At 38.8% G+C, this 24,264-nt stretch overlaps 1 protein-coding gene across 6 annotated transcripts in view; it reads right to left on the bottom strand.

Annotated features, from left to right (window-relative positions):
- LOC129731626 (neural-cadherin-like) overlaps nucleotides 1-24,264 on the bottom strand; it is an 895,915-nt gene that overhangs the window by 157,161 nt on the left and 714,490 nt on the right. For all 6 annotated transcript variants that reach the window (XM_055691759.1, XM_055691760.1, XM_055691757.1 and 3 more), the window contains one exon: nucleotides 10,641-10,784. In XM_055691759.1, coding sequence (XP_055547734.1) covers nucleotides 10,641-10,784 — 144 coding nt within the window. The remainder of the gene's footprint in view (nucleotides 1-10,640; nucleotides 10,785-24,264) is intronic.

Below are 24,264 nucleotides of genomic sequence, written 5' to 3' on the forward strand. Positions count from 1 at the left end.
GCTTTAATTCGATGAAATTTTCAGTTATTTATGTTTTATGTTTAACGGTTTCAAGAGTAGGCATCATATTGTTAATAAATACATTCGTTTTTAAAGTTCCTTATTCACAAAATCAAAATGTCTTGAATTGACAAGAACCTTTATCTAGATTTATTTTAATTATACATTAAGACTATCATCCAGATATCAAAATGTACAAAATAATAAGGCATTTGCTATTGCACATGTTTCTACAATTTGTTTATTACTTGTACCGAATAATATCCATCACGAAAAAATTAAAGAGAAAGCTAAAATGAGATAACGTTTACTTTGGTTCGCGCTTATCCGATAAGTAGACCCAGATTTGATTGTCAGACTGTGTATGAAAAAGAGGGAGGAAGACAAAATAAAGAATGAAATTGACAAACACAACCTGAACAACACCGCAGGCTCAATGTAGGACAACCGATAGCATAACAAATTGGGAGAGTCATAATTCATGAAATTCCGAATTTCAACTCTTTCTATTGAAATGTCGTGCTATGTGAAGTACAGTACATACAATGGCAATTTGAGATTGCTGAGAAGATCGGTACACGTAAACTGCCAAAATTTTACCTAAAACCAAGGCCGTACACAACTGTACGTTTCAGTAACTAGATAACATTTTTTATGTCTGCGTTAGGAAATTTTTTAAAGATATTCGTCCTCGAATCATTTTCTCGATTTTCACCTAGTTATTCGGAAACATGCAAACAATAAGATATGAGACTACTGCGAATCCTAAGAAATTCATGGGACCAACCTTCTGTGCAAGTTTGATAGTTATCACTAGCAGAAAAAAAAAAATAAACAAAATTAAAGCTACTGAGATTTATTTTTTGCAACATTTCCTTTTTTACTTGTTTACTGGTATTTGCCCTTACATATATCTCAAGTGAACCTATAAGCAGATGTATCAAGTGAAGAAACAATCAGAATTGTATAATTTGCTTGAAGAGTAATATACCTTTTTGCTTGAGAAAAAAGACGAAAGTTTGAAATTATTTTCTAAGCGTACACCTCCCTTTTTGTTGCATAAACGTATGTTACGTTTGAGAATTATGGTAGCTCATTGCATTACTTTATGAGCCAAACTAAAGTATAAGATAAATTAAACGTTAGACTATACGTCATTTGCGAATGGCATCTAGCAATACTGCCAAAAACCACATTTCCATTAACTCTGCCACAAGGGACACTCGATGAAAGGGGAACGCAAACAACGATGACAGCAATAATGACAGTAAAATAGCGGGATTTTCGTGAAGCGAGAAACGCAAAAAACTCGCTCTCTTCTGGTTGGGTCTTCGTGGCGTGTGGAAGCACAAAAAAGTGCTGGTGAGTCGCGTGTGTTTAGAAAAGACTGCCATTGACAGGCAGTTGGGTGGAATTGCTTCCATCGCGCGTTGGCAGCGAGCCAAGTTCGGAATTGCGGATCTTCTCGCGCAGCGCAAGAATCGCGGTCCGTTTGCCCTCACGTTCCGGAACAGGCGCGAGTTTTCAAAGCGAACAGAGTGCGACAAGTGAGTTACATTTGAATCGCGAACCGTCTCGTAAAAGAGTGAACCAGTGCTTCCACCGATAGGAGATGCAAGTTCCGATCGATGGGAATACGTCCCGGAACAGAAAGACTGCAATGATCCGGACAAGCAGTTACGTAAGCGTGCGCGTGTGACAGAGCTCCGGTAGAGGAGTCAAATCGGCGGGGAAAATTTTAGTTCAACAGCAACAAAAAAAGGTTGTTCATAAGAAACACCAAAACTTGTGGAGTTACGGCCGTTTTCACGAAAAACTTTTTTTTCGAAGAGGTTAGCGGTGTTTATAATAGCGTCCCAGCATATTAACAGGAGGGGGGCGTATTATACCTGGTTACCCTACATAAGGGCTTAAAAGCGAATCGTTTGTTGTGTATTTCTCTCCGAAGACCCATCGTTACAGAAAGAAAGGATAGCAACAGGAGAATGTGATGTTGAGTGAGAAGCATCAGAGGTGTGATGCAGTGAAAGGGAAAGTGTGGTGGAAGAGATAACTTTGTCTGCGGTTGAGTTGAGTGGGAGTAGTAGAGTGTATACACTGTCATTTACTCTCTTTTTTGGCAAAAAATCACGATCATCAGCCAAATGAATCAGATCGGATTTGTTCGTTGGGAGCACATCGTACGAATACTTTCATATACCGAGTTTTGCACATTAGAAACCACGAGTTGTGGTTTACACTCACTGCAAGAAGGCATAGAGAGTGCACAAACGCCGATACTTATTCACTCGCATACCGACGACGATTGCCACGCATTTTAGGCTTCATTTAAATGTATTTCAGTAATTTTTTCCATCGCTGGAAGCTATTCGCATTCGAAATATTTCTTCTTAACATTACATGTTTATTTTTATATTTGGGTTATGTACCCCAGTTTAGTGCAGAAAAACTTGCTTTATCTCTTCGTTAAAAATTTGAATAAAAAGAAAAAGCGATTCAAAAAGAAATAATAATAAATTAGCTGTGCAAGAGTGTTTCTATAAATCATTTAAAGTATTGGCCATCGCTAACAATAACTTCGTCTAATCCTTCTAACAAAGTTCGAGTACCTTTACAACAAGAGTTGTAATATATGAAAATCACTTTTTGGCTCCTCTGCTCGTGTTGTGGCCATTTTTCGCACAGTACTCGACTTGATCGCATCAATTGAAGTCGATATTGTTCATCAATGAACATCGAAACGAGGGACACGATTTTTGGCAAAGGTAGTCAACTCATTGGGTTCGCAGACGTCCTGGACATTATTACGAGAAACTCAGCGACGGCGGAAGCAATTTACGCCACACTTAAAGTGGATGCTAAAAGAGTTGGACCTGAAATAAATGCGCCGGAAACCAAGTTAATGAAAGGATGAGGCTCGAAAGAAACCAACATTCACCTCCCACGGGCGGTGATCATGGACGGCGACGAACTCGAAGTGGTAGACTAGTTCGTATACTTGGGATCTCTGGTAACCGCCGACAATAACACAAGAAAGGGGGTTCAACGACGTATTCAAGCTGAAAATCGAACCTACTTTGCACTTCACACTGACGATGTACAAAACCTTTATCAGGACCTGTAGATCTCTAGGGACTCGAAACCGTGATGCTGTTCACGGAGAACATACGCGCACTGGCGGTATTTGAACGGAAAGTGTTGCTGACAACCACCTGTTTGTGGATTTCAGGGCGGCATACGACTCAGTGGAAAGAAACGAGCTGTGGCAGATCATGCTGGAACACGGCTTCCCTACGAAACTAATTAAGCTGAGTCATATAACGATGAGAGATCAACATCGTGCGTGCGGATAACTGGCAAAACATCAGACGCGCTCGTAACGTTGGATGGACTGAAGCAGGGGATGCGCTCTCCAACTTACTGTTTAACATCGCTCTTGAGGGTGCAGTACGAAGAGCAAACTTAGAAAGAAACGGTACGATCATCACGAAATCTCACATCAAATCTAGAAAATCTATAACGAGCGTCTTAGCAGAGTGATTGAGATCAATCAAAGAAATAGTTATCGGTTTCCGTTATACTCTACTAAATTTTTTGGAAATAAATATTGAAATTCAGTCCGCAAATATATATTTCGACTGTGACGTACAGTCTTCCTCAGTGCTTATGTGGACTGGTTGGTGTGGACTGGTGACCAGTCCACATAAGCACTGAGGAAGACTGTACGTCACAGTCGAAATATATATTTGCGGACTGAATTTCAATATTTATTTCCAAAAAAATCAGTAGAGTATAACGGAAACCGATAACTATTTCTTTGATTGAAATCTCACATGTTTCTTGGCTTTGCGGACGACATCGATATCATCGGTATCAACCGTAAGGCCGTGGAGGAGGCCTTCGTACCTTTTAAGAGGGAAGTAGTGAGATTGGGACTTGTCATTAACTCTGCCAAAACGAAGTACATGGTAGCTGGCAGAGAGCGTGGGAGTCCCCGTGGCGTTGGTGCTGAGGTGGAGATAGAGGGGGAACGATTTGAAGTGGTTGACGAATTCGTTCATCTTGGTACGCTTGTGACATGTGACAACGATATGAACTGTGAAGTGAAATGACGAGTTGCAGCTGCGAACAGGGCCTTCTACGGACTATGTAACCACCTAAGATGCCGTAGCTTGCAAACTCGCACAAAACTAGCGCTGTATAAGCCGCTAATACTCCCGTTGGCCCTTTACGGACATGAAGCATGGACGCTGATCGACGAGTGCTCGGAGTTTTTGAGCGTAAAGTTCTGCGATCGATACTAGGCGGTAAACTGGAAGATGGAGTGTGGCGCAGACGCATGAATCACGAGTTGTACCAGGTATACAAACATGCTGATATAGTGAAGGTAATGCAGCGGGGCAGGCTTCAGTGGGCTGGACATGTAGCCAGAATGCCTGACGAGAGAGCCGTCAAAACTATCTTCAGTAGAGAACCAGGGAGAGGCCGTCGACTCCGTGGTAGGCCTCGCACGCGGTGGATGTGCGCGGTGGAAGAAAATGCACGATCTGCTGGTGTACGGGGAGACTGGAGAACGGCTTCTCAAGACAGAAGAAGCTGGACATCTCTAATTCGTTCAGCCCTAGACCGGTGAACGGTCCGTTAGCCAACAAAGTAAGTAAAACAAAGTAAAGTGAAGTGTTGCTGACAATATTTTGTGGAGTACAAACCGGAAGCGGAGAGTGGCGTAGGCGTATGAACCACGAGCTGCAGACACTACTTGGAGAGATTCCCATTGCGCAGCTGACGAAGGACGGGAGGCTACGATGGGCCGGGAATGTCGCGACGATGCCGGACGACAGTGCGGTGAAATCGGTTCTTTTCAAGGACCCCACCGGCAGCACGAATAGAGAAGCTCGACGTGCTAGATGGCTTTATCAAGTTGAAGCGAATCTGCGAGTATCGAGACGTCTAGGAAACTGGCGACGAGTAGCCCAGGACTACGGCACTACGGCTCTAAGCTGCTGAAGTAAGTAGTTCATGAATGATGGTTTCGATCGATTTTAATAGATCATAAACAATAATTCCGACCTGGTTTCATCAAATGCATAACATAATCATCGAAGCTTGAATATTTGGCCGCGCCGATGACGTAAAAGCATGATCGGGCAGGACCCATGATTTTTTATTCTCTGAGGTGCTGGCACAGATTCATCTTCGAGCACTCGTCATGATGCGAGGAAGGGAAAACCCTTCCCTTTTCACCACTGGAGTAGGTGTTCATAGGCGAATAAACAACTCTCAACGTCTCTAGGATTTACTTTATAAGGGGTTGAAGTTCTTTGTTTTCGAATGATTTCCAAAACATGCAATCGCTTGGTAATGGCTTGGCAGATAACTTCTAATACCGAAGCAAGCTGTCCCTGCATTTTGCATGGGTTCTCATCGAGCAAAGCCTCCAATTCTACGTCTGCCAAGGTTTTTGTCCGTTTTTCACGTGGGTAGTTGTGAACGTCATAAATACCGTTTTCAAAGTGACGGTGAGTGGTTTTTTACTTAGAGCAGCACTTCCGTAATCTACAGGGTGACAAAAAAGTCCGGTCACACTTTTTTGGGGCCGCCTGTAGCCTACACGTTGCATCTCTCTGGTGCCATCTATATGTCAAATGAAAGGGTTAACTTTGCTGCCCAAAGTGGCAGACTTTCGTTTCCGTGCAGTTTGTTTACATTGAGTTGTGAGCCATGGCAGAGTTAAGAGCTGCTGTTGTCGCTGAATATGTGAAAGGGTACAAACCCGGACACATATTCAAACACCTAAAACCGCTCGGAATCAACCGGAAATTCGTGTACCGGACCATACATCGGTACCTAGAGACCGGAGGCACCGAGGACAAGGCACGATCTGGACGACCAAGGTCTGTGAGAACTCCAAGGCTGAAAAAGATTATACGAGACCGGATTCGCCGGAATCCCGCCCAATCTGCACGGAAGCTGGCCAGGAACCTTAAAATGAACCGAGAATCATTCCGCCTGCTTCTGCGCAAGGATTTAAAACTCACACCGTACAAAAAACAGGTGGTTCAAGGGGTTACCAGAGCTACAAAGGACAAGAGGTACCAACGGTCGCGGGAGTTGCTCGGTTGGCGCGCAGATGACGAGATTATTTTTTCGGACGAGAAGTTGTTCGTTTTGGAGCAAACAGTCAATCGCCAAAATGATCGAGTTTGGAGTGTGAGCCTCCAGCAAGCTCCTGCGGACAAGCTGAACGTTTCCCGGTTCCAAAATAAGACGTCAGTGATGGTTTGGGGAGCCATTTGCAAGAGGGGTAAACTGCCTCTTATTTTTATCGATAAAGGGGTCAAAATCGACGCAGCGTACTACCTGGACACGGTTTTGAATAAAAATATTCTGCCTCAAGCTGAACTATTGTTTGAAGACGATTACTACAGCTTCCAGCAAGATGGCGCCCCATCCCACACCGCAAAGGTTGTTCAGGCGTGGTGTGAGGAAAACTTGACCGATTTCATTTCGAAGAATGAATGGCCTCCGTCGTCTCCGAATCTGAATCCACTGGATTATTTCGTGTGGGGATACATGATGTCGAAGCTGAACGACTATAAAATAACAAATTTGGAGCAATTTAAGCGAGTTATCACGAAAATCTGGGACGAGATGCCGATGGAGCACGCGCGCGCGACTTTCCGAGACGTCTGAAGCTGGTTCGATCAGAGAAAAGTGGTGTAATTCCGAGATATTATTATTCTTTGAAATATTAAGATTTTCCTGTGTGACCAGACTTTTTTGTCACCCTGTATATTAAACTCTCGATGCGCTTCAGAATGAAATGAGAAAAATAACATTTGCCACGAATGAAGATTATTTGACACGAAATCACACAATAAAATCATTAACGCATCAAAGCGGTTTACTAGATATCTCAAACTGGTCTATCTATTGAAAAATAACGAGAACTTAGTTGCGTCCCTGATAGAGAACGAAAGAAGGATAGAAAAACAATAGAAATAAAAAAGAGAGATAATAAGTAAAATGAAGGAGAAATAGAAAGAGAAAGAAAAACATAAAAAGAACACATATATAGAGTGTTGAAGAGATTGATTGAGAGGCTTAAATAATACTTTAAAAGGTAAATATCTCACATCAACAATATTCATACTCCGATATCAAAATCAAAAAGGCAAATAAAGATCCACCTGTATTTAATAGCAGCACATTGATTTATCCTGTCGTGTTAGTAATTTAATTTGGGAGAATTGTAAAAGAATTTCCACTGTTGCAAAAAAGTTCAAATGTGTTTAGAAACATTAATGTTTAATGTTTCAATAAAAAATTACAACAGTACACCAGATTCTGCGGAATACTCTATCGATCAGGCAAAACGGATGAATTCAATCATCTTGGAATTTTATTTCTGTCGAACTATTATTTTACCACTTTTTATGACATGAAGGTGCGTGACATGTGGTCATTTTTTCCGTCCTTTTACCTTCCACTGTGCAGTGGTCTGGGATTAATTTTTTTTGAAAAAAAAAAAAAAAAAATAAACAGAAAGGATAACTTCAAAGCTAGTTAGCTTGAAATAAAGTCACGCATAGTGGAAATAATAACTTAAAGATATTCGTAATTAGGAACGCGTTGAGGATGATGGTCTAAGGTAGAGACTGTGTAAGAGAAACGCAAAGAGAAAGGCAGTAAATATGGCAAACCTTTTATTCTATTCTATTCCAAACAATTTTGGCAACCACATTCAATTTCGCATGACTTTTCATACGCACTAGAAAGTGTAATGAAATTCCAAAACTTTGTAAGAATATATTACTGAGTTTCAAAGCATGTTAATACATTTTTTTAATTTTCAATGCATCACTCATTATACGAGCATAACGAACACATTTTCCGTTCAAACCATAATTGCACGTGGTTCACAACATTTATACTGATTACAATACACATTCTGTACGGAAAGTAACACTCCTGAGTTTGTTCACTTTGTATACTTGGAGCCTCGATTTGACGGTTCACTTGGAGTTTTCGACCTCACTCTTTGCGTATCTGTTTATAGCACCGTCTGTAGTCTAAGGTTGTAAAATGTGATTTTTTACAAGCTTTTTACAAACTTTTTTTTTCAAGTTGGCAGCACTGGTTTGTAATTGCGATCAAGGGTCATTTGTAAAACTTAAATTTGTTTACTATAGGCCATTTTACGAGACGTTTCTAAACTCAATTCATGAATGAATTTTTTACAAAATGCTCGGAACCACGAATGTGATATTCCAAACACCAATGGTGACTTCTCAACACTGTTTGAAATTTGTAATTTCAATTGTTAGGATTTGTTTGCTTTCGCAATTAGGACTTATCGTTCGTAGGGATTTAAACCTACTTGTCAAAAAAGGGGAAGTAAACCTACAACTAACATAATTGCTAACTTATTGGCTATAAAGAGAGCTTATCGTAGCAATTGAGGATTGCAACGATTTTTATCGAAAATTATTAATAATTTTATCTGACATAGCTTCTAATGGTGCAACACCAGTAAGTCTATGTAATTCGAGTGTACCAAACCAAGGAGGACGCATCATAATCATTTTTAAAATTTTATTCTGAATCCTTTGAAGCGTTTTCTTCCTTGTTGAACAGCAACTTGACCAGATCGGTACAGCATAAAGTATTGCTGGTCTAAAAAATTGTTTGTAAATCAAAAGTTTGTTCTTTAAACAAAGTTTAGAGTTTCTGTTAATGAGAGGATATAAACATCTCGTATATTTGATGCGCTTGGCTTGTATATTCTCAATGTGCTCTTTGAAAAAAGTTTTTGACATGAAAAGAATGAATTTGGTGAGTATTTTATCTCTATTTTTGGCGCTGCAAGTTGGTCACTAAGACCATTCCATTTGATGCTACTGGATTACTTTTTGTGAAGCTACGTAAAATCGAATGGCGAAATGAATCGGTTAACTGTGGTGAGTGGGCGGTTCAGTCAGAGTCGCACTTCGAACCCCTAGTAGAATAATTCAGCATTCTTTGCCGTATACTGCGTCTGTTTTAATTTTCCTAAAATATAAGTAAGTGAATCGATTGCTTAAGCACAAAAACACTTAGCAATAAATTAATTAATTAACACTCCCCTTCCGAAGATCGACTCCAGCAGTACAAAAAAGGAGAAAGAAAAAAAAACTTTAGACATTATTTCAAACACAGACCATCCAGAACAAAAGCAAATAACTTTGATGTTCGGCGGATGCAAAGCAGTTTCAAGCTTCGGCTCTCGAATTTCCCTGAACTGAAACGCTGCCGGCCGGCCGGTGCCGATCAATTTCGAAATGCTTTCTGCTGTTTGCTTCTTGGAATGTTTTTCTTTCTACTTCTCCTTTTCCATTTTATTTTTGTAGTTATTGGAAAAATACTCTTGGGCCTGGGCCCCGTTGCAGTATCCGATTACCGCTTCTTATTTCATTTTCTCGCCTCCTCAGCGTTATCGGCCGGGGTGGTAGAACTTCGTTGTAAGCACATCTTTGAGAGCAGTCTGAATAATGAAATTTGCGCTCGCTTCGTACTCTTTCGGGACGTAACGGAAAAGGGCAAAAGAGCGCATAGCAAAGGTTATGCTTTACAACTGTGAAGGTGGAGTGGCGTATAAATAATGAATCTGGCACGGATTGGGACTACTGGTCTGTTGATTTTGCACTTTTTTTCACAGCTGATGATTTTGCATTCCTTTGATTTAACTCGAGCAGATAATAATGGGATTTTTTTTTGATTTTCTTATCTAATAATTTCGAATAACATAAATTCTTGATCGCTACGCAAAAGTAGAATTTTATTTCCTGCGTTTAGGTTTAAATCCCTACGAATGATAAGTCCTAATTGCGAAAGCAAACAAATCCTAACAATTAAAATTACAAATTACTAACAGTGTTGAGAAGTAACCATTTGTGATTGGACACACATGCTCATTATTTACTAATATTTATCATAAATACTTAAGCTACTATCAAATCCTCCCCTTTAAAAAAAAAAAATTCCTGCGTTCAAGATAAGAAAACAATTCTGTTGTCCAACAGCGAAGGCCAGAGAAATAGCAATATTTCAGTTTAGAAGTGGCAAACGAAATTGGCTCTTGGGGGCTGCTGATTGACGAGATTGATTCGATGAGCGATAATTTAGATTGAGTTTCCAATGAGCAGCATGTTTTTTTTTTCTGCGTCCATTTATCTTCCGCGTGACTGACCGTTAGATGCGAAAATTCATTCCAACGATGAATTCCACTGATTTTAATAGAGCTTTGCCAATGACCCGTGCGAGCGATATGGACTGGAAATAGCACGGGTCAGCTCAGGAGTGATACAAAATAACTTTTACTCAATTTGAGTGATGGACCGACCGAATGGATTTGTCGGGTGGGGAGCGGGACATGGCACCGCTTATTCCGATATGAGCGAGATTTATTTAATTTGTGTTGCAGAATTTGCTAATACAGAAAGATAAAGTAATGATGAAAATCATACTTGCGTAATAATTATTTACGATATGATGCGAAATTTTTATTGAAAGTGGGTAGTTTCCAGTTGACTGATCAATTTCATCAGCGCTAGTGTACTAACGTGGGTATGTAACTTCATAAACTAAAACAATTAACTTACCTTCAGCGTGTGTTTTTGCGGTGACATTGAGAAAATTGTGGTTGATCTCGACATTTTCGTCAATGTCGGCCTCATAGATGACCTTCTCGAAGTAGAGCGGGTAGTCGTTCTTGTCGGCGATACCAGTTTTAATGAATTTCGTAACTGCGAAAGAAAGTGAGAGAAGAATCCAGACAGGGCAGGCGATTACTACGTGTTTTAATTACCTCGGCAAAGGGATGGCAATTTTCGAGGGCGAATGATCATCTATTTTTAATGAGTTTTATATGAAACCACTAACGAGATTGCAGTGTACTGTTGCGAATAATTCGCTGATGGAGAGCCATCATTATTCCGGTGTAATTTGATTGCTTGCTAGTGATGTATGATTTGCTTTTGTGGGGAAAATAGTAATCTCTATTGGAATTGAGATAAAAAGTCGATGACATTTATTAACACATTGTAGGAAAGTAGATTGAATAAGTCTCATACTTCTACAAATTAACCAAACGAGATTACAGAGTCTGAGCTCACATACCAGTAGTTTGTAACTAAAGATAAATAGCGGCTAACTGTTCTTAGCTATCAATCAAAGGGAGAATAAGATTAGAAGACGAAAACACAACATCTCTGCTGGAAACGATGGAACGAGAGCTTAGCTAATGAGTGTAAAAGATTCAGCTGATTCCAGGTCGAGGGAGAAAGAGAAACGTCATCTAGAGCGAGAACAGTGAAAGCAGAATAAAATGGTTGAACATTGCATTTATATCAATAAAGGTTACGCCATAACAGTTACTCACGAATTTGCCACAAATAATAAAACAAAACAAATAAATAATTTTTACGAATGTGAACGTATATTTTTATTAAACCGCTTGCGAGTAACTTTTGGCCGCGGCTGCTGGTATTCATGGCTATTGTGTCGCTCTTCCCGCTCTCCCACGTGCCCAGGATAAATTGCCAGTCTTTAACCTTGGATTTTATTTGGCGGAGGAACCAATTTTCCGGTCGCGTAATTGGTTTCAATTTTTTACTTCCGCTACGATCGTGTGTTCGGTGCAACAAATTAATTTGTTGAGCCAACAGGCCACCCATCCGCGTATAACATAGATTATCTCGTAATTAAATTGTTTTTCGTATGAACGCGTAGTTCGGAGCCAAATACTTAGAGGGTAAAAACGGAACGTTCCTGGTGCAGGTTAGAATGGGCAGGGCGCCGCCAGTTTCCGGAAGGGCTTTCGGAGTAATTAATGCAGCTGCATGTACCCGTACTGTCTCACTGCGTCCGGTAGCTTTAGAGCAGCCGGATTTCAAACTGGCTGCAACTATTTTGCAACAAGATAAAAAGTACCAGTCAGTCTTGAAGGAAGTGCAGTCCCTTAGTACCGTTGCTTGGGCCGTTGTGTTTGTGTTGAGACAAGCAGCGCCGATGCTCGGATGTTGGGTGGCAATACACAGGAAATGCTTTCGTAGCTACAAGCAAGTACTTATTGAAATAATTGAATATAAAAAACGGCAATTTGCAGCAGTGTTGCATCGTTTGGCCGGTCGGTAATTGCTGCTGTTTTTCTTACCGTTTGTTATGTTTGTTTTCTCTCTCTCTCTCTCTCTCTCTCTCTCTCTTTCTTAACGTTATTTTTTGCCAGGAAACGGCAGAGATTTTCTCTTTGAGGTGAAGAAATTGTTTTCAACATCTAAATCAATTGATGATACAAAATATCATCGCAAATTAGCCATTCTTATTGAAATTTATTACTAAGTACCATGCTGGATCGAAATCCGTACACCTTGACGTTTATCTGCAGTTTCAAGCATTATAGAAATGAAAATTCATATGATAGTTACATGTACATGTCCGTTGAGCTGTTGGCCTTCTGTTAAATTAAACTATGCGTCAGTAGGCCATGAAACAAAAATATTAAAAATAAAAAAATCAATCGTGTATCGGTTTCAGTTGTCATTTCGTTGTATCGTTAGAGTATTTACTAAGAAAACGTTCTTCAGATGAAAACGTTTCTCGATTGGGATATACGTGTTTTACTCTGTGAATCTTTTTGAAATTGATAGAAAAGGTGAGTCTTTGTCATTTTCGAGCTGTATATTGTCTGGTAAATAGTGTAAATTGTATTAATTCAACAAAAACTGTGCCGTACGGATTTTGATCCTTGTTAATGGCTTGAATCGAAATCCGTACAGCGTGTGTGCCATGCAGAAATTGTTGAATTTTCTTCTTGTTTACAGCATATAATGGAAGAGAACAAGTATAAATATACGATAAACAATTTCGGATTTAGATTTATTGCTATATGGACTTTGATCCAGTCTATATCGCGTTTGTGCGGATTTCGATTCAAAAGTGTACGGGCTTTGATTCAGACAAAAAACTGTGTACGGATTTCGATTCAAAACATGTCCTATTTAAACATGATTTTTTCGAGTATCGGAGTGATTTTAATCATTTTGCTTGAAAATAGTGATAAAATATTAGTAGACCTATAAGTAAACATGTCAGTTTAAAGCAATATGTGATTTCTTGATTTTATATTGACCGTCGAAGATTATCATGTGCTTAGGTGTACGGATTTCGATCCAGCAGGGTAGTGCTAAACCAACAGGAAATATTTCATTAGGCATTACAAACGCTGATCGCTGTTCATTTCCACAAGTTTCCTAAAAAGTATTTTTTTGTAGTATACAAAATTTTGGTATTTGTAGTTTTATTTTACGAGTACAATTTAAAAGATTCTGATCAACCAATTTTTCCTGTTAAATCGATTACATGTGTCTATTTTTATAACATTCAAGTTGGTACATGAATTTGTAATGGGCTATATTCAGTTTGACGAAAATATTATAGTTACCTAAAACTATATAGTGGAAAGGGGGCAGTTTCGGACAGAGCATAAAATAACAAATCGTGCAATTTTCATCAAACAAAAAATATAAGTAAGTTGGCAGCCCTTCCACCAACAGCTACCATATAGTTTGACAGCTCTTGGCTGTTTATTACTTACGAAAACAACACAGTGCCATTTGTCATACATGTTTTCAACCGTTTGAGCTTGAAGTTGTAAGGATTTCTCTAATTTCTCTGTAAGAGATTCAGAAATTCAAGTACACCACCTTAGTTCGTAACTAATATGTAATGAAAAGACGTGATAACAACGGGGAAACAAATATATTATTTATTAGATAAAATTAAGATTTGTCTTCGGATGGTGTTGGGGCACATTCGGTCATCGTTCCCGGGACACATTCGGACACTTACCAAATTTGTATTTGATTGTTGTTTATTAACAAAAATCGATTTAGACTGATTCTCAGTCCTACAAATGTTTCGGAGCTACAAAAGGAAAACCGATAGAGCAAGCATCAACGAAGATGAGCTGGGAAGAGTTTCTTACTGAACAATGTCTTTAAGACACGCTTCTGATACTTGCGGAATTAAAAAAAAGTACCTTGGTCTGTCGTCTGAAAAATCAAAGAAACTAAAAAACGGAAAAATCAGAGAGCTTCTCGTCTAAAAACTCAGATCAACAAGTATTTACGAAAGTGGAAGAAACATTTCTAGAGAAATATTAGATCGAAAGTTCCCATATGAAGTATGGATTGACGTACCGCACACCAAGGCGATTGGAAAATTGTTTCTCAAAGTTCTGAAACACTTGAATATGGTTCCAGAAAGCAGCGTAAGTGAACCAATTTGCAGTTGTTTGATAATCACGAATGCCATTGCACTTTGACCCAATCAAATATTCCCGTAAAAATGGCATAGTTCTTGTATCCTTTCCTTCTCATAGCCAGTTTGCTCGGTTTTTATTTTATGAATTAAATTTAAAATAAAAGGATGAGTTCCGGTTGGTGAAGCATCTGATCTCAGTCTCTGCTTATATGGAAGAAAGAGTTGAAAAACACAAAATTTTCATTATTCTAGAAAAGTTTTTCAACACTGTCCGAAAGTGCCCCAGGACTGTCCGAAACTACCCCACACACGGGGCACAGTCGGACAAAAAAGCAATTTTGAAAAATTCAAATAAATCAATCGAAATCGCATTAACGCACACTACTAACACGCTTATATGATACTCCGATGTCCAAGTAACAGCCAGGATAAATTCAGATTTTTTTTAAAAGTAACAAAAAAACATTAAAAATCAAGATAGAAAAAGTGTCCGAACTGCCCCCCTCTCCCCTACACTACCTGTCATAAATTTGAAATTGCTTCACTGAGTATTGCGACGCTCAGGTTCAATATTTCAGCATCCCGAAAGGCTTTTAGGTGATAAAACGGGTAGATTTGTGTTACTCTGTTTTGTGATTCCGACACCCAATAGAGTTGTGGTCTTCAGTAAAGTTATTAAGCAGGTCAAGGGTTCGTGGTTTGCGAGCAATATGGAATTTAATCGCAACGCGGCTCTAGTGTGCATGTAAATTTGAATATTTTGAACTTAAATTATCTCTAGGATTTCTCCTATTAGTGAGTTGCAATCTTCATCAAAGTTGTTTAAGTCAAGAGATTTTAGTTGGTTTCAAGTGTACAGTTTGGTATAGAATCCAACCGCTACGTGACACTACTGTGCAGGCAGTTTTGAGTACTTTAAACAATTTTTTATTTCATAAATTCAACAACTTAGAAAGCTCCGGTCTTCATTAAAATTTTTCAGAACATCAAGAGCTTCTGGTTGGCAATAAATTTAGTTCAAAATTCTACCACAACGTGTAGCATGAGTGTGCATGAAAGTTTTGGTTTTTTATTCCACTTACCTTATCTCGTGAGTTCAACCACTTGGAAAGTTGTGGTCTTCAGTTAAGTTGTTCAGGAGATCAACGGTTTTTGGTTCCTAGACAGTTTGGTTGAGTGTTATGAACTGTTATAACCTCAGCGATGAAAGTTTCTCAGAAGAAATAATGCAGTTTGAATTATTTGGTTTTAATTTTTGAAGTTGAAACTATTTTTTCAACTATTTTATAACTGTTGATAGTAAAATAACGAATTAACAAGATAACAAATTGACATAAAAAAAATTCGGTTTATAAAAAAATACTTTCAATGTTACCAAGCTACAACTTGGCAGCAAAAAGTGCTCTAGCTGAGTTCTTCCAACACTGTAGTGTTTCCATGTCAAGGAAACGACATCGATCTTCGTAGGTTGGCAAGTCTGTTGGGTTACTGTTAGAAAGCAATTTTGGTGTAAAATTTATGAACAGCTACTGTATAGCCTCGATTCTGGTTCAACATTTTATATATGGGCTCTAAATGATTCAAATGGTTTCCAATACCAAGCGTATAATGGAGTAAAATAGTGATCTCAGACAGTAGGGATCACGAACACCTTTGGCAGTTCTAGTGATGAATCCTTAGTTTCTGTTTCAATCACATTCTCGAAAGCTTCGAGTCTAATAAAACTCCAAGGTCTCAAACAAATTCAACTCTAACGACCAGGCATCCATTAATTGCGAATGGGGGATTTTTTTCTCGTGAAGGATATGACACTGAATTTTTGTGTGCTAATGATTAGTTGATTCCACACACCACTCCACGTGCCATTTAATCAGTCATTTTAGTTCACTGCAATCTTCTACTAGTTTGACGATGAAGAACATTCGAAGACCATCACCATACGCATGTTTTAAATTAGGAGGTGCAAAAGACAAACGTCGTTGAAGAAGATCGAGTACAGTAATGGTCGCAAGTTGCTTCCCTGAGGCACTCCGAAATTGTTCATGAAAAAAAGTCCGATGATTGCCGCTTACGATGATAAATTCTCACTTCTCGCTCTTTTGCGATGTAGTTCGCGAAGTTGACCGTTTGAGCAAGGTGGTTCAGAGGCCGTGACAGAGGTAGGACAAGTTGAAATAATAGGGGGATAGGGCAGGTTCACGGATTGAGGCTTGCAATGGAATTATCAAGTGCAGCAAAATTAGCTTCGCAAAGGTCCAGCTTCATGTCTTAGAAATATCATTGTAGTCGATGATGTGAGGGCAGTACCCACAAGAGCTGAATGAAACGCATGAATTTGATGTAGGGCCAAGCTTCGGAAAAGTACTGCGGTGCGTCACTATACTGACGGCGGGGCTCTCTTTTTACTATAACAGCCTCATTAATAAGCTATTCATGAGAGCTCACATGTCTTGTGTTGCACACGACAACTCATTCTTGCGCATGTATTCTATTCGTTAACACATGACAGCCTAGTTTGTTCACTTTGAGGATGTCCTATTGGTTTGGCCTGCTAATTGGCTGCGGCTGTCATCGATGATGTGGAGGTAGCACTCCAGTTTTCCCCTTTCTCTCAGGCCGATGCCATGATGAATACGAAGCAAACCGTTTCGTAGTTTTCCCATTGTTGATATTATTCCTCACACGAGAAAAAACGTGTTTTGCGCCATCTTGCTTTCAATATAGCATCGGTCTTACTCTCGTGAATCATAATTACCTGACAGCCCGCTCAGATTTGTGCCAAAAAATGTCTCGTTGTAATGGCTGTCATTAGAGACAGTTTGGAATAACTATCAGGCATAAGGAGATAAAAAAAAACAGCCCGTTTGGCATATAATATGTGCGCTATTGTCTGTAGAGGTAAAAAAAATGGTTTACTACAGTGAGCGAATCAGAGCGGTTGCACTTTTCGTTCTACATAATTTCTTTTCGATTCATATAGTTTATTTTCAGACACCGCAAGCGAAAGCTATGTGAAAGCTTTACGCCCACTCACCAAGCGCAAAGTAGCGCGCGAAATTGCAATAGAACTCCCAGCAACCAACTGCCACCGCTTGTCTGCTCTGCTATGCATAACCCATCCATCAGTCGCGAGAGCAAGCAAAAATTAACTTGCCGCAATTCACCCACGGGCACAGAGGCTGGCTAACACCAAGTACGCACACAAATGAATAGCAACAGTAGATCGGATAGAGTAAAAATACTGGTTCATTGATATTTTGAATCTATATAGAAGAGTTAGTTCTTTAAAAGTGTTACCGGACATTTTTTGAAAATGGAATGGTAACTCATATGAGACGTCTTATTGTGGGTTGTGTAATGTTATATTTTGGATGCAAAGTTCTAGTAACTAAGGTAGGTTAAGTAGCAGTTCCACAAAAAATGTCCCAGTTTTATTATTTGCTTTTGATTATCATTTTTGATTTGGCTTAAACTTCGTAGAGACGTTTCTATAGGGAAAAGCTACTGTTTCGTACTATTGCACAGTGGTACAATAAGGTAAAAAGTGGAACTTAATTCCATAGCGCCTTCATCCTAGCTTAAAAGTGTCTTTGGAACAATTGTTTGTATGAATGACCCGCATAATCACAAATTGTCAAAAAGTACAAAAAGCTCTTGTGTGAAGAGATAGAAAAATAGTTTCTTCAGCAAAGTTGTAGAAGATTCAAAAATATGAAACTTTGTTGAAAAGATGAAAATCCTATTTTTTTTAGAATAGTGTTATAAAGTATATTACATGAAACTTACTTTAAAGATGGTTTTTTTGTACTTAACTTTTGTTTGTTGCATTTTACACGAAATTATTATTCGGAGGAATTGTTTGGGCGCACAAAACACACATTTTTGTCAAAGGCCATATATCTCCAGGACTTTTTCCGATAGAGTCATATCATATTTTAGTTTATTTGTTCAATGACTTCAAGAACGTATAGGTTAAAAAGGGGCAAGTGGAATCATGATGTCAATACTTTTCCTCGAAGTTAGGCTAAAGTACTATAAACTCCTTTAGGTTCCATTTGTTCCAATCAACCCATATTACAGTACGGCGAGCATATGTTACAGTAGGTTTCCATATATCAAAAATACTGACTTTTTTGTGTTAAGAGATAGAGGAATGGTTTTCTCGGCAAAGTTTTAGAACGTGCAAAAATATGATACTTTGCTGAATAAACAAAATTCCTAGTTTCATTGGGTACAGAGTTTCAGAGTATATTCTATGAAAGTTACTTGAAAGTTAGTTTTTTGTACTTAACTTTTGTTAGTTACATTTCACAAAAAAACGTTGTTCTGCAGAAGCATTTGGGCATACAAAACATACTTTGTGTTGAAGACCACACATCTACAGGACTTTCCCTAGCAAAGCTATAGCACATTTCAGCATATGTTTTCGATAGCTTAACGATAACTTTTTCTTTCAACAGAATAAACTTATGCACATCGATTAGTGCGCTTTTGACGTAGAATAACGTCTTACGGCAACATATATAGGAGTACAAATTTCAAAACCGAAAACATCGAGAGTGTCACGAAAATTGCCCACTTTCAAAGGTTTAAACTCAGTCAGTTTTCAACGGATTTCGTTCATTTTTATTTAAAAAAATAATATACGGAAAAAATATACGAAAAAATATACCGCTTCACACCATTACATTGATTAACCTCAATAAGGACCGGCGTCACACTATTTTTCCGAGTGGGTAGTAAGGAACAGAGAATGTGTTTGAGTTCTCTTTTCAATTTTCAATTTTCACGACAAAATTTTTGGAGAAGATCTTACGCTTCAGTTTTGCCCAGAAACTCTCGATGAGGCGCAGCTAGGGGACGCTCTACTTCTCCAACGATTGCATCGAATAGTGGGCCGACGGCAGATCCAGCCAGTACACCACGTTTTTGCTTTTATGGTATTTCTTCATGTACGACGCAACTTTCGGCAGGCACTTTTACTTTACATTTCCCTATTCACGGCTAGTCTGGATCGAAAGAAGAGCGGCTTGGACATCCCCTTCTGCCTGATTATTAGCCACAGCAGCACCTTCTTGGGGAACTTGGTGTGTCAAATGAACTTCACCTCGTAGCTCACTTCCTTCGTGAAGTAAGTAAAATACAAAGTGCCCTGCCAGTCGTTGCCATGCATGTTCGCCAGGTAATTTTCACAGTTGGGACGGTGGCACCGACCTCTCGACCAAGCGCACGCAGCGATGCAGCCACTTTTTCCTCGGGCTTCCTCTCCAGCATCCTTTGGATCTTCTTATCGCTCAGGATCGTCGGCCGTTCGGAACCGGGTTTTCTTTTGATGCTTTGATTCTTGTCCAATAGTGCCAAGATGTTGTAGAAGCCGAAGTGAGAGTATCCGGTTTCCACAAAATATCGCACAATATTCGTTTTTTACGCGGCGGGTTACCGCTCTTGAACGCGCACACTTCTAAATGAAGTAGTTTCCAAAATTTAAACTTAATCGGACTTCAGGTAAGGCTTCACTTACAGTAGTGAAAGTCTTACTTTTTTGACCAATAAAAAAAATGCACGAATGTAACTCTTGAAGTTTTCGAAACTGAAATTTTGTTTGATAGGAAATTGCATAGATATGTATGAAATCTGTTGCTTTATAAACTCTCGCTCTCGCGATATCCTTTAAAATTTTAAGTTAATTAGTGATTTCAACCTTTTTTATTGGTTTTGTTTAATAATTCTGTGTGGATAAGTACCCACAGGGATATCTTCCGAGTGGGTACTACTACCCATACTACCCACATCAACCGCCGGCCCTGACCCCAATCGAGTGTATTTCCAAACCTATTGCAATAAAATTTATCGACATAAGACAGGCTGTCGTAATTCAACGTTAACCTCCTTGCTGTCGTGTCTTATTAACAATCTCTTCAACTATTTTCTTGATTTTTCCATGATCGGACCGGTTTCATTGTTTAGGTTATGTTTCGCAGTTTTTTTTATTTTTTTTTACTTTCAAAATCAGATTGATAATCAATTTTTATTTTTCTTCTATCATTATTTCATAGAAATTTTTTTCAAAGTGTATAATTTTTCGGAAAGACAAAGTTGTTATTTACAACTTTGCCGATAACGTAACACCGGTCAAACAAACCGTATTGGTTCTAAAAATATTTGTAATCATCAACACCTTCCCGAAAAGTATTTTTCAATAGCTTCCAAAAAATGAGTCATGTTTCAAAAAGACAAACCAATAGCACAAAACGGCATCTTTTGACTACAGAAACATCTAGGCAAAGTTTCAGCCAAATCAAAAATGTTCGATCAAATTGGTTGCCCGTTTTCTTATGGAATTGCTCTAGAGTATTTTTCTTGTTTTTCTGGCTCTTTTCCGTTGATTGTTGTTAGTCTATTTTAGTTTGCCAAATAAATACGTATTTTTTGTTTAACATAGCGTAAGAGTACTAATGCGTAAAATTTTCCAACAAAGACTTCGAAAAAATTGCCTAAATATATTCGAGGTAGACGTTGCCGTTTGTGGAACTTGGGGGCACTCTCTTACGGTGCCAAGCCTCCGTAATATATAGCCACGAGACGAGACAGCCTCACTCCCAAAAGTTTTGAGTTTTTTTAAATTTGTAAGATAAAAACCGCAGCGATAAAAAAACGGCAAAGAGTCCACACTAAATTACCCTGAGAAAGCACTACAAAGAGTTAGCTTGGTTAGGTGAGAACTGAACAATTATATAAGGGCGAAATCGTTTGATCGCTCTCAAAAGAACTGGTTCTTCCGATGAACTGACTCTTCTCGTGGTGCTATATTGTTACGTGGAATCCATCAAACTCAAATTTTATTTGCTATCCCTTATACAGAAAATTAATTCTCAATGCTCTCACATTGCCCATAAAATCCCGTGTGCAAATAATAGTTGAACAAGCCTTGGTATTGAGCTTTTTGATGTAGGACAGTGTCTTCTTGGGACTTTTGGGTGAAAATTCAGAGCGCTTGTATTCAAGTAACTTCTCCCCGATCAGAAAGAAAAAAACAAAAATGTAACAGAAGCTGTTAGTTTGTTACGGGAAAAACCTTACAGGCTGTGTTTTCAATTGGATCCCGTTAGGTGTTAAAATAACAGAAATTATAACAGAAATGATTCTACTAGTATCAAACACATATCAAAATTTGTTACTAATGTATCAGCTTTCTAACAAAATAAGATAGTATATAGAACAATATAATAACAAACTTTGTTAGGAACAACAGGTTTTGATAATAACGAAAAATTAGTTAGACTTGTTTCAGAACTACTTCATTTCAGGTTTTGTTATTATAACACATTCAGATTCAATTTTGTTATTAAAATGTATGTTATATGGAAATATACAAAATTGTATCAAAATATGTTATTTGTATCTCGCGTTAATAGAATTTTGTAATCTTTTAGTTATGCTCTTCTGATCGGGTCATCAAGCTGAACTCCAGCAAAATAAATCAGGCAATCAAAATTGCTGATTTTGGCGGAGTAACTAACGAGGTTCAGTGAAGAAAACCAGTAGAGTATTTTTACGGGTGATGGTAAATAGTCCCAAATGAGCCATTTACGGTGGTTCATTATGCAGCTTCACTAATCCAGATCTAACACGGAGAAGAACGAAATGTGCGGTCGCTCAAGTTCGAGCTCAAACTAAATTGATTAGAAATTTTTTCGATCTAAATCTTGCCAATCAACCAATCACTGCCTTTCATCCCAGACACAATCGGCACTTAAGTATACAAACGATTTGACTTTTTGTGAACGATTTGCGACGCCTTCAAAACCACGCCTTCACTGGAAGTTTCTCTCAAAAACCTTGTATAATAGATAGCATACAGAAATGTAGCCATCTTTTTCATTCAGAAGACCACGGTAATACATGGTCGTGATAATAAGACGAAAGGCAAAATCTCGTTCATCTCGTACCGGGGTCCAATTCTCAGTCAGTCGTATGCATCCTTTGCTGCGTAAAAGAAACTACGCTGAAAGCGTTGATGCTGAAACACGCGTTTATCAGGCGGCTGTTAGGAAACACCTAATTTTTGGAAAAATCGCGTGATTTTGTCCAACGTTTCGACACCGGTTGGTTCCTCTTCAGGGAAACTATATTAATTTTAATAAGTTACTAATTTGAACTATTTTCCATTTCACAACCATTGTCTTCTTAAAAATACTAGTTGTGTTCTTCGTCATGTTGCTTTTAAAGCTTATAACGGTGTATTTGCTGCAGTTTGATAGTATTACCATTGATGGTTTTTGGCTGAATTTGGAAATGATGGAGTTTAGTTTTTTATTTGTGGTTCAAAATTGTTTTTTTTTTTTTAGTTATTTTACTCAAAATCTGTGGTTACGTTCACTATTGGGGTTGGTATCGTGTTATCTTATACTTAACTTGTTATTGCTGGGACATAATTAAACGGAACAGAGCAAGATTCACAAGCAAGAGCTCGTTTTTTGTTTAATTAGACTCTCTAGCATTTTCTAGCATCTCTCGCATTTGACTTCGCGACAGAATGAAGATTAACCATTTCAAGCTTCCGCTGTTTGTAACTGTTATTTCTATAAGCTTTTCCGTTTTTTTTTTGCATTTCACCCCCTTTTTGTGTGTGTGTGTTCATCGAAACATAAAAGCCAACTCATTACCATTCAACTTCGGTATCCATTTCATCGTTACTAACAATAGCAATTGTAATAGCTGTAATTAAAAATAATTTCCAACCAATTTAATTTTTTTCCCGCCATCAGAACAATTGATATTATCACCCTTCACCTCATAGCGGAGAGAATACCCAATTGTTTATCCTTCCCGAGTTAGGGAGCAGCTCTGCTTTCAGGCTGACCGTTATCGTTGCACTTGAAGAAAAAGCTCTGCAATTAATGATTTGTTTTTTTTTTACGTTTGAATACTTTTCAGTTCAGCACTGACCATGAAAACCCGTGCGTGGCTTGTATTGTATCCTTCACTTGAAACAGGTACCGATCTATATCCTGCAATTCTTCAAACTAGTTTTTGTCGGTGTGATTCAACTCTTCACCGCATCGCATTGTTTGCTTGTTTGCCAACGTCAATTTTCATTCACGCTTAATGGGTTTTTGTATCGTCCTTTGCCCTGCTGTCCGTCGCAGTGCCCGAGCATTGCATTCGCTTACCTTCCTGTGTTCTGCGGTGCACAGAGACCATACAGTCCATGTTTGGTGCACAGTAGCAGCACATTCAAGGGTAACTCTGGCTCGGGAAAAGGAGAAAAAATATGGATTGCCTGCTTACATTGGAAAATGCCACCAACTGTATCTGAGTAGTTTTCAGCCCATGATATCACAACGCAAATTTCCATAGAAATTGCACCGGTTTTACAATGGCCAATAAAATCAATGAAGTAGTACGAATGAATAGCAGGCTAATAACTGCAATAGCTTCACTTTGGAATCGTACCTGACTGCCTGCGCCCGGTGGAATAATGGGGAAGCTATGGATATGCCTACATGTTGTAGCTAGCAATTCATCACGATCGTTCGAGCGTTAGGCTTGGAACGTGGCCGGATGAGGAAAATCAGACGTTTACCAATCGCAGTGCTGTACTGTTGTCCGGAGTACCGTGTTACTTTTGAGTGGACAGAGAACTGGTAGTGGATCGGATTGGATTGGAGTTATATTGCAAAATCAAAATATCTCGATGATAACGCTCCGGTAAACGTGTATGAAGCGTGCTGTATCACACTAAACTGATCATTTAGTTGCTAATTGTTCACGTAATTGTGCTTTCTTTGTTTCGAAAGCCACTGAAGCTAATTAGAGGGTTTTGTTTCCGAACTTCCAGCCTAACAAGTTCGTTAAGCGTACTGTATGGATTCTCTGGTTCAGAACGGTAGAGTTATTACGATAACAAAAAGCGCGGCGCCGGCAAACTAAACTTTCTCTGCTTTGGTATGTTTTGGGAAT

This window comes from Wyeomyia smithii, chromosome 3, assembly GCF_029784165.1.
Source record: "Wyeomyia smithii strain HCP4-BCI-WySm-NY-G18 chromosome 3, ASM2978416v1, whole genome shotgun sequence".
Taxonomy (NCBI): domain Eukaryota; kingdom Metazoa; phylum Arthropoda; class Insecta; order Diptera; family Culicidae; genus Wyeomyia; species Wyeomyia smithii.